Source organism: Hemitrygon akajei, chromosome 21, assembly GCF_048418815.1.
Source record: "Hemitrygon akajei chromosome 21, sHemAka1.3, whole genome shotgun sequence".
NCBI classification, from domain to species: Eukaryota; Metazoa; Chordata; class Chondrichthyes; order Myliobatiformes; family Dasyatidae; genus Hemitrygon; species Hemitrygon akajei.
Genome location: NC_133144.1, coordinates 1,001,054 through 1,012,382, shown reverse-complemented (window position 1 = coordinate 1,012,382; position 11,329 = coordinate 1,001,054). Strand labels below are relative to the sequence as shown.

Genomic DNA, 11,329 nt, shown 5'->3' with positions numbered 1-11,329 from the left:
ACAGGCGCACACACACACACAGACATTACCCAGGAACTTAACGACAACATGGCAGTGGGGTAGGCAGGAGAAGACAAGGGTTTGGGTGTGACGCTTCAACAGGATCAGTGTGAGCTCCCCCAGTGGTTATTGTAATATTACTCCATCTCACAGTAAAAATATCAACTCTGGTAACTTGCAAAGAAAGCAAGCTCAATCTTCAACATCAAATTTTCCATGGCAAACACAAGTGTTGTAGAGTTTCCACAAACAAGGTGCAAAGCAAAATAATCCCACTCACTGCGGGCAGAATGCTAACAGGAGGTTAAACTGGCTCTCGACAAGGTGGTGAGTCTCATTTTAAACTACCCACTGCAGTTATGGCAACCTATGTGTTTTGGCATTTATAAACTCGATCTGTTTGCAAGGGAATGCTGGAAGCCTTGCCAACACAAACCAGCTGTGTTCTCATGAAGGGGTTGGACTATCAAAGCACATGGTCAGTCCAAGTAGAAAGCTCTTGTACAACTCTATATCCACATCACAGGACTCCTCACATTCACATTGTTGCACAAGAAGTGCACCAGTCCAATGCGTAGCTTCAGGAATGAGAGGCATTTGTTAAACAGTTCCCCCTACTTGTGAGCTTAGCTGGCCTTGGACTGAGACCAACTTTGAAAGCTACAGCACAATGTTATGTGAGAGAGCTGGGAGGAAGACCCTGCCCTGACCACATGACAATTAGTCATGTGCCCTACAACATCTCTCGGCTCTCCCACAGCCCTGTAAGAAAATAGTCAGAGACACACAGCTCTGCATCTCTTTTCATTTCAAGAGCAACTCCAAGTTCTAGCTGTGTCAGGGCAGAGAGCATGTGGGAGTTTGTCATCAGGAGAGCCAAGTGTGGCGAATACTGACACTGCCCCATTCACCCATCTTCCTGTCTCCCTCTCAAACTCACATTTCATGGGCACCAACTTGATGCTCCCAACACTAAAGGAAATATGTAAATTACAGATAGCACGAGGTTTGTATGAAGAGCAAGGAAGAGCTGCGACATTGAAGAGACTGTCCCTTTCACAGACGAGATTGCAGTTTCATTTATAGGCTGGAGGTAAAGTATAAAATGCAGCAAGTGTCCATTCAGCTCAGCTCCCATTATGCAATTGCTTTAGCTTCTGGTAGAAAGGCTTCCCAGTATTTAATAAGCTGTCAAGAGAAACAAGAGTCAGAACAGAACACAGAACACCACAGCACAGTACAGGCCATTCAGCTCAAGATGTGCTGACTCCAAGATAGATCCAACCTGCTCTCCCCTATAACCCTCCTTTCTCTACCATCCACATGCCTTAAATGTCCCTAATGTACCCGATTCTGCAATCACGCCTGGCAGGGCATTCCACACACTTACCACCGTGTTAAAAAACCTCCCCTAATACTTTTCTCCAATTACTTAACATTACAACCCCTTGTATTAGCCCTGGGAAAAAGGTGCTGGCTGTCCACTCGATTTTCTTTGTAAACCTCTATCAAGTGTTCTCTCATCCTCCTTCGTTCCAAAGAGAAAAGCCCTGGCTCGCTCACTCTATCCTCATAGGACATGCTCTCTGATCCAGGCAGCACCTGGTAAATCTTCTCTGCACCCTCTCTAAATCTTCCACATCCTCCCTATAATGAGTTGACTAGAGCCAAACTCAATATACCATTAGTGAATTAGAAGATACAAAAATTTCTCAAGAATGAAGACTAGATGGAGTCATTCACAACATTTTGGGTTTCCCAGGCTGCCATTTCACAGTCCCATCTCTCCCACCCACCCACCCCGTCTCCCACAGGGGGGGGTAAAACACCCAGTTTCTGGTATCCCAGTCCCATCTCCTCTCTCACCCACCAACCCTGTTTACCATGGGGGGGGGGGGGGGGGGGAATGAAGACCATCCAGTTTCTGCTATTCCAGCTTCCACCACAGAAAACGTTGCTGTCCTTCTCACAAGCGAAACATAAACATGGTCATGAACCAGTTAGATTAGACCTTTTCCCCACCCAGAGATTTCTGTCACTCAAAAAGTTTAGAACTCTATCCCACCTCCCTCCATCCAGTGAGACCATTTTCTGTGTTCAAAATGAGAACTGGTCACCCCTACAAGGCAGAATCCTATTCACAGCATGACAAATTTGACCACAAATGGCAAGTTATTACAGAGACTGACATCCTAATTCCTGAACGCTGTTGTTCAGCTTTGTAGAGCTGTTCTTTCCCCAATCACAACCTGCCAGACGTTACTAGAATGAGAGAATCACATGGACAAACGGAGTATTAAGAGATTAGGACCACAAGACAGGAGCAGGATTAGGCCATTCAGCCTCCCAGGTCTGCTGTGTCACTCCATCATTCCCTTAAGGAGATATGAGGTATATGTGTTTCCATACTCAGGGTAGTGGCTATCTGCAATGAGCTGCCAGAGGAGCTGCTGGGAGAATGTTGAGATAGCAAAGGTATAGGGGAGTAAATGGCCTTTCCCCATCCAGCTTGTCCAGAGTGTTGAAACTCTCCTTGTACATCTGCAACCTGTTGTTCCTGAGGGTGAAAATGTTCTCAGTGATATCAAGTCATCAAAGGAAGCAAATCAGTTAGTATAATGGCGAGGGAGCTGGGCGATGTGCGAGATGCACGAGGGATCCACCGAGATCCAGACAGGAGGAGGAGCTAGCGGATCCAACAGGGACTTAGTAGAGTACTGGTCAGTCTGTGCCAAATATTTTGTACAACCCCCTGATCTTGCGTTTATTTCTGCCCACTCATCTTTTACAGATGACCTTGAATAAGCAGTGCACCAGTCATACTAAATTCTGGCATCTCCACTACTCAGCGATCAATCTAATCTATCACAAACCGATACCAATAGACAATCTTCTGCCCTGGGTCAAATTACTCACCTGTTGCTGAGAATTCTGAAGGGTTTCTAAATACGTAATAATTCGACTTTTAAAGTCTTTGATTCTCTCAATCTGGACAAGAACAGAATACAGGAGAATATTTTTTAGAAAAGGAGTTTCAACTATAGCAAGATCAGAATATTGCAGCACATCTCTTGGACAGCCTCAGAGCACTCACCTCAAACCGAGCAAATTCTTTTCGAATAGTGACCGAGATCCGCTCAAAATCTCTTTCACATTGCAGGACTTTGGGTTCCCACTGTGGGAGAAATGATGGTTAGTTCTCACAATTTATCAGCCAATGCCTCCGTCCCACAACATCACTCCCTATAAGGCAGCATCTCTAAACCGGATACTGGAGGAGGGTAGGAAATGGCCTCGAGCCCTACAATCACGAACACAGCTGGATTTGGAGTCTGATCACAATACAGCTTCAGGTGCTGAGAGAACATCATAAGATATAGGAACAAATTAGGTCATTTGGCCCATTGAAACTGCTGAGACATTCCATTCTGTCTGATTTATTCTCCCTCTCAGCCCCATTCTCCTGCTTTCTCCCTGCAACCTTGGACACCCTGACTAATTCAGAGCCCATCAACCTCTGCTTTACATATTCTCAATGACTTGGACTCCACAGCCACCTGTGGCAATAAATTCCAGATTCACCAGCTTCTGGCTAAAGAAATTCTTCATCTCTGCCCTAAATGGATGCACATCTTTTCTTAGATAAAGGGCCCAAAACTGCTCATAGTACTTCAAGTGCAACCTGACTTATAAAGCCTCAGCATTACATCCTTCTCTGTTATTCCCACTCCACAGATAACAGAACTAGGTCATGAACAGTCAGCACTCAGCATCTTCAGTAACATTTTATGGTTTCTGTAGACCCTACACAGGGTGAATCTTAGGTAGCTTTAGCAAATTTGAAAAAGTGCACTAAAGCTTTATCACAGAAAGGTTAGAAAGAGAGTCACAGACACAGATGGAGAAATAAATGGAAGAGTTTAGGGAAGGATTTCCAGAGCTCAGAGTGTTGCTGTTGAAGACACAGCCTCCAATACTGACAGGCAATCAGAAATATACAAGAGTTCGGTGGGAGGCAGGGTAGATCAGCAAGGCCAGGCATGAGAAGTTGAATGAACTTGTGTGAATCAGGGAATAGTTTTACATGAGTTCCAAGGGTAGAACAAGGGACCAGATACTGGGAGGCTCGCAGCAAAGAGGAACTTAATGCTGATGTAATGCAGGATATAACTAAGCAAGGGAGCATAAGCCTCAGATTCATTGATCTGTACCATACCAGAACACCTCCCCTCTCCTGGACCTCACCCACTACCCATACCATATGTTATTAGAGCAGAATTAGGCCATTCATCCCATCAGGTTTGCTCCACCATTCCATCATGGCTGATTTATTATCCCTCTCAACCCCATTCTCCTGCCTTCTCCCTGTAATCTTTGATGCCCTGACTAATCAAGAAGCTATCAACTTCTGTTTTAAATATACAAATAGTCTCCACAGCTGTCTGAGGCAATGAATTCCTCAGATTCATCACTCTCTGGCTAAAGAAATCTCTCATCTCCGTTCTTAAGGGACTCCCCTCTATTTTAGGGGTTTCCAGTCTGGGATCCCTTGCTTAGTGGTTTTGGTCCATGACACCAAAAAGGTTGGGAAACCCTGCTCTATTTTAACTCTGTAACTTCTGGTCTTAGACTCAGCCACTAGAGGAAAAGTCCTCTTCACACCCATTCTACCTCGGCCTCTCAATATTGGAAAGGTTTCAACAAGATCCCCCTTCTTTCTTCTAAATTCCAGCGAGTACAGGCCTAGAGCCATCCTAACCATAACTCTTTCCTTCCCTGAATCATTCTCATGAACCTCCAATAGACTCTCTCCAATGTCAGCACCTCTTTTCTTAGATAAGGGGCCCAAAATTGCTCTCAATACTCCAATTGCGGTCTGACCAGTGCATTAAAGCCTCAGCATTACATCAATTCCTCTTGTATTCTAGTCCTCTTGAAATGAATGTTAACATTGTCCCTAATATACCCCCTCACTGCAAGTGATCCAACATGGGTAATCACCGTATCTCGTATTTGCTCAACTCCTCCTATCCCCACTACAGGATGTCTTCAACGAGTAGGCATAGGCAGCCATGGGGTGTGGGAAACAATCTTCATCCCACTTCCAGCAGGGACCTGAGCAGGAGAGGGGAGTGTACTGGCTCCCTCTTCACACAAAATGTTGAAGGAACTCAGCAAGACAGGCAGCAGCTACGAGGATGCAGCCTGATTTGTTGAGTTCCTCTAGCACTGTGCATGTTGCTCAAGATCTGCAGAGTCTCTTGTATTTGTGACTCCCCTTTCAGCTTGGGAGCACTGCAGTCAATCTTTACAGCAACCCAAAGGCTCAAGGCCATTATGAAATCCTTCTGGTCTGTAGCTGGGCTTTCTGCTGTCTGTACACATGTATACTGCTGAACAAAGCAATGTTCCTCTGGACCAAGGTGCACAACACTACACACAACATATAAAGTTATATTACCACAAATAAAGTGCATATACAATACAAACTAAAAAGTAAACAGAATAATGACACCGCATGAAGAGATTCGTATGTGGTGGCAGGGAACCCAGTAGTCTTATGACCTGAGGGATGAAGTTGCTTCCCATCCTAACAGTCCTTATCTTAATGCTACAGTATCTCCTGCTTGATGGTAGGGTGTCAAAGAAATTATTGGACAGATGGGAGGGTTCATTGACAATACTAAGGACCCTGCACACACAGCGTTCCTGTTAAGGATCTCCAAGATAATCCTCTCAGCAGTCCTCTTCATAGGGACCCAAGACTCAATACAGGAGTCCCTCAGGGCTGTGTACTAAGCCCCCTCCTTTACTCCCTGTATATCCATGACTGTGTCACCACCCACAGCTCTAATTTGCTAATTAAATTTACCAAAGACACTACATTGCCTGATCTCAAACACTAATGTTTGAGAAGTCACCTCTCTGACAGAGGTGTCAAGAAAGCAACTCAATGGTCGCAAAATCAAAAGAGCTGGTTGTGGATTACAGGAGGAATGGAGACAGGCTAACCCTTATTGACATCTATGGATCTGGGGTTGAGAGGGTAAACAGCTTTTACCCTCTCAACCCCACATCACCGAGGACCTCACATGGTCTGTACACACCAGCTGTGTGGTGAAAAAGACACAACAGCACCTCTTTCACCTCAGACGGTTGAGGCAGCTTGGTATGGGCTCCCAAATCCTAAGAATTTTCTACAGGGGCACAACTGAGAGCATCCTGACTGGCTGCATCACTGCCTGGTATGGGATCTGTACTCCCTTAATCGCAGGACTCTGCAGAGAGTGGTGCGGAGAGCCCAGCACATCTGTAGTTGTTAACTTCCCATGATTCAGGACATTTACAAGGACAGGTGTGAAAAAAAGGCCTGTAGGATCATTGGTGACCTGAGTCACCCCAAATACAATCTATTCCAGCTGCTACTATCCAGGAAACATTACCGCAGCATAAAAGCCAGGACCAACAGGCTCCGAGACAGCCTCTTCCACCAGGCCATCAGACTGATTAACTCACGCTGATCCGAGTGTACTCTATATTACATTGACTGTTCTATTTATTATAAATTATTAAAATTACTATTATTGCACATTGTACATTTAGACAGAGACATAACGTAAAGATTTTCACTCCTCATGCATGTGAAGGACATAAGAAATAAAGTTAATTCAATTAAAAAAAGTAAAAAAAAACTGTCAGGGCTCTAACAGTTCCACGCTTATCCCTGACATAGGCGTCATAGCCATGTACACAAAGCCAATCCATTCCTTATGGTCCAAGACAATCAACGAGCCTCAGTGAGCAGCAAGGATGCATACCTGCTCCGATTAATGTAACAGCCTAAAGGAGCAGTTCGAGAAGGTCCTGACCAGTACTAAAGTTGCAGCTCTATAAAACCGTGGTAGGACCACACTTGGAATATTGTGTTCAGTTCTAGTCACTTCATTTTTAGGAGGATGTGGAAGCTTTAGCGAGAATACAGAGGAGATTTAACAGGATATTGCCTGGATTAGAGTGCATGTCCTATGATAGGCTGGGTGAGCTAGGGCTTTTTTCTCTGGAGTGAAGAAGGATGAGAGATGACTTGATAGAGGTGTACAAGGAGGACAGTTCAAGTAGACTGCCGGAGACCCCGCAAAGGGTAGAAATGGCAAACACAAGGGAGAATAACTTTGTGATTGGAGAGAAGCATGGATGGGGGGGGGGGGGGGAAGGGGAAGATGTCAGAGGCAAGCTTATTTTTCAAAAAACCAGAGTGGTGTGTCCTGTCAGAGGTGATGGTAGAGACATTTAAGAGGCTTAGACAGACACATGGATACAAAACAAAAAATGGAGGGCTATGTAGGATGGAAGGCTTAGATTGATGCTAGAGTTGGTTAAAACTTCATCACACCATTGTGGGATGAAGGGCCTAAACTATAGGTCATAGGGTGGCATACATAGATTGGACAGTAAGAGAACAGAAGGCAGAATACAAGGGGGCATAATTAAGGTGATTAGGCAGTATAGGGAGGATGTCAGAGGTAGTTCTTTCATTACAGACTGGTAGGTGCTTGGAACACCCTGCCAGGGATGGTGGTAGAGGCAGATACATTGGGGATATTTACCAGACTCTTAGATAGGCACGTGGATGATAAAAGTGGAGGGCCCTGTGGGAGGGAAGGGCTAGGCTAAAGGGTCAGCACATCATGGGCCAAAAGGCCTGTACTGTTTTATGTAATACACGTACCTCTGTTATCTCATCCTTGGCTTGCTGCAGTTTCTCAGGTTTGTTGGCCCAGATGAGTCGTGCTTCATTCTCTCGTTTTTTCTGCAGCGTAGTCTGTGCATCCTGCCAGCGTTGCCATGCCTTCATCCGCTGGTCAAACACTCCCTACACCAGGACAGCCATACCTCCTTAACATTCAGTTAAAAGCAACCTGCTACCCCAACAGTTTAGTGCACATGTTAAGTTAGTGGAACCACAAGGTTCAAACTCTGTCACTGGTGGGTACAAGACTCGGGGCAGGAGAATGACCCAGAACCACAGATGGCAAAAACAGCATTGGGCCCAGCTGCAATTCCTGCCCCATTTGCCAATGCCCGCTGTGAAGATAGAGGACCCTTCACAGGAAGGAGGCATGAAATGACAAAAACCCTACCCACCAGCATTTGCTCTCTCAAGCATCTGCACACAGACTGCAGAGCAGGGATTTCCAACCTGGGATCCACAGATCCCCCAGTCAATGGCATAAGGAAGATTGGGAACCCCCCCCCCCCCCATAGAGGTTATTACAGCTGGATGAAATCTGTTAAGAGGGAACTGCACCACGAGAGTGATCTCCACTGTGCTGCAGAGAACAAACAGCAGCTTTGAAAGGAGAGACTGAACAACCAAAAGACCCAACCACTAACCCCAGCCACCACGTACTCATGTCCACACTACAGCAGGATATGTGAATCCCAGACCGGTGTCTACAGCCACCCAAGGACCCAACAGACAACCCCTCAGGAGAACATTATACTCTATTCAAGAGATGGCTGTAAAGTTACACTTCCCCCAGTACAAGGACACCAACTCCACCATGGATGTTCTCAAGACCGGTTGCAAAAGGAAGAGGGTTGGGCATGGGGCCAGCAATGACATCCCATAAAAAACACAGTGCTACAGAAACTGTAACAGAAGCCTCATCCCTGGGACAGAAAGAATACACCAAGGAGGGCTACACCTGGAGACTGGCCCAGGCAATCTACTGCCTATGCCCCAGTAGGGGTAATGGGCTTGAGGAGGGGGAGTACAAGGGCAATGGCAAAATGGAACAGTAGATATACAGATAATCAATAGCTAAAGCATCCAAGCATGAAAATGGCGAGGAAGAACCCTGCAACAGGAAGGATAGGGGTGAGGACCTTTACTGCGGAGATCAGCCGGATGTAGTCACTGAACAGCTCAGCCAGCAGGAAGAAGTCATTATTGGCTTGCTCCTGCTGAAGTTGCTCAATCTTCTCCTGAACCTCTGCCAGCTGCGACAGAGCCCGTGATAATGCTGTGTGGTCCTCCGAGCTCCCCAACATGGCAGCGCTCTTTGCGAAGATGCCTGTGTTCACCGCCAGCTCTGTGGACAGAATCACAATGTTACTAACTCCACTCCTGATGTGGGATAAACCATTACACCCGCCACTCTGCTTAAACATAGGACTTCCTGCCATTCTTGGTTCAGTTCAAAGAAACTGGAAAATTAGGCTATTCAGCTCATCAAGTCTGTTCCACTATTCAGATTGTTTATTGTCATTTAGAAACCACAAATGCAATGCAGTTAAAAAATGAGACAATGTTCCCCCAGAATGATATCACAAAAGCACATGACAAAACAGACTACACCAGAAAATCCACATAACATTTGGCAATCCCCAATCCAGAGTCCACCATGGTATTAATGGTATTAATACCGCGCTACCATCTTAGCGCGTTCCCCGGAAAGGAGCTCCAATTCCACCAAACAAAACAAGACCAAAAACTAAAGCTACAAGACCTGCACAAAACCACATAGTTACAACATATAGTTACAATGGTGCAAATAGCATAATTGATTTAAAAAAACAGACCACGGGCACAGTAAAAATAGTCCAAAGATGTTAAAAGACTACAAGTTCAAAAGAAACCACCACATAGTTTCCACAAGTCCTCAGGGTTCCGATAGACTCGTCATCCCACGCAGGCGGCAGAAGGGAGTACACCCGCTATGGACTTCCACGGCGCCGCCTGACTCAGCTTCGCAGACGCAGCACACAGTGAAAGTGCCCCGACCGCAGCGGATTCCGAGTCCGTCAAACCTCCGAGCCTCCGACTATCCCCTCCGGCACAGCTTCTCCGAGCACCATCCTCTGCCGAGCGTATTAAGACGGCCCCACCAACGGCCATCGGCAATGTGACCCCGAGGACTGGGGGCCTGTTCTTCCCAGCAGAGACCCGGACCTCACAGCAGCAACGAAGAAGGTCTTCCTGGAGATTTCCAGATGTTCCTCTGTGCTCCCACGTCCGTTTTTCATCCGATTATGATTGCGTATGGCACCCCACTTCACAAATAACAGATAATCAGCTCCAGAGTGGCCGCTGCAAGCTGCGTCGCACCGCCATCTTGGAATTCAGCACCATGGAATTCCACCATGGCCGATTTATTATCCCTCTCAATCCTGTTCTCCTGACTTCGCCATGTAACCTTTGATGCCCTGATTAATCAAGAACCTATCAACCTCCACTTTATATATACCCAATGACTTGGCCTCCATAGCTGTTCACGGCAATGAATTCCACAGATTCACCACCCTCTGGCTAAAGAAATTCCTCCTCATCTCTGTTCTAAATGCCTCCATTTTGACACTGTGCACTCTAGTCCTAGACTCCCCCAGTATTGGAAACACCTTCTCCACATCCACTCTATCTCAGCCTTCTAATATTCAATAGGTTTCACTGAGAATCCCCCTCATTCTTCTAAACTCCAGCTGAATATTGAAAATGGGACACAGATTGAATTGTTTCATTCTATGTGAAAGGAGCAGTAGGAGGAACAGAGAGAAAGACTGGTGCCGGAATGTGTGACAACAGTTGTGAGCTGCTCCCAACACCCTTGGCTGTGTTGGCTGTTACAAACAATGCATTTCACTATACATTAGGTGGCCACTTTATTAGGTACACCTGCTTGTTAATGCAAATACCTAATGATGTGGAAGCAACTTAAATGCACAAAAACATGCAGACATGGTCAAGAGGTTCTGCAGTCTCCCAGGGGATTCCGAGAGATAGAGGCAGTGTGCTGCAACTTCATGGTGAGAAGGCTGGAAGCCAATGTTCGACTCCATTTCACTAGTTAAAGCTTCCATTGTTCACTGATTAAAGTGACAATGGATTTTGAAATGCCACCTGCCTGCGTCTTTAAAAAAATCGCGGGGGGGAGGGGAAATCGCTCTACTGCTGGAGAGGGGAGACTGCCTTTTTTTAAAATCGCTGGTGAGAATGTTCTGCTACAGAAAGGGAGAATGTTGCCCAGGTATTCTGCTTTTTGCATGTAGACTTTGACTGTGGACTTTCTTTTCAGTCATGTTTTATTGAATTCTGAGGTTTTACCCAACCTTTTCCATTCTTTTTGTGTGCTGGGGAAGGGGATTTGGAGGTCGATGTGCCTGTTCTGTTTTTTGTACGAGCAGGGATTTGGGGGTTGATGATTGTGCTGCTGTTCTTTTCTTTCTCACTTTCATGGCTATCTGGAGAAGAATTTCAGAGGTGTCTACTTTGATAAATGAACCTTTGTAATTCAGACCGAACATCAGAATGGGGAAGAAATGTGATTTA

At 45.8% G+C, this 11,329-nt stretch overlaps 1 protein-coding gene across 3 annotated transcripts in view; it reads right to left on the bottom strand.

The window, feature by feature from the left end:
• Nucleotides 1-255: 255 nt before the first annotated feature.
• Nucleotides 256-11,329, bottom strand: part of LOC140714037 (sorting nexin-1-like) — a 73,399-nt gene continuing 62,325 nt past the window's right edge. For 2 of the 3 annotated variants that reach the window (XM_073024698.1, XM_073024700.1), the window contains exons 11-15: nucleotides 8,890-9,095; nucleotides 7,730-7,873; nucleotides 3,095-3,175; nucleotides 2,917-2,988; nucleotides 256-1,188 (exon numbers count right to left, since the gene is read on the bottom strand). In XM_073024698.1, the coding sequence (XP_072880799.1) occupies nucleotides 1,138-1,188; nucleotides 2,917-2,988; nucleotides 3,095-3,175; nucleotides 7,730-7,873; nucleotides 8,890-9,095 (554 nt within the window). In that variant the 3' untranslated portion in view covers nucleotides 256-1,137. The remainder of the gene's footprint in view (nucleotides 1,189-2,916; nucleotides 2,989-3,094; nucleotides 3,176-7,729; nucleotides 7,874-8,889; nucleotides 9,096-11,329) is intronic. The other variant, XM_073024701.1, reaches the window with a different exon arrangement.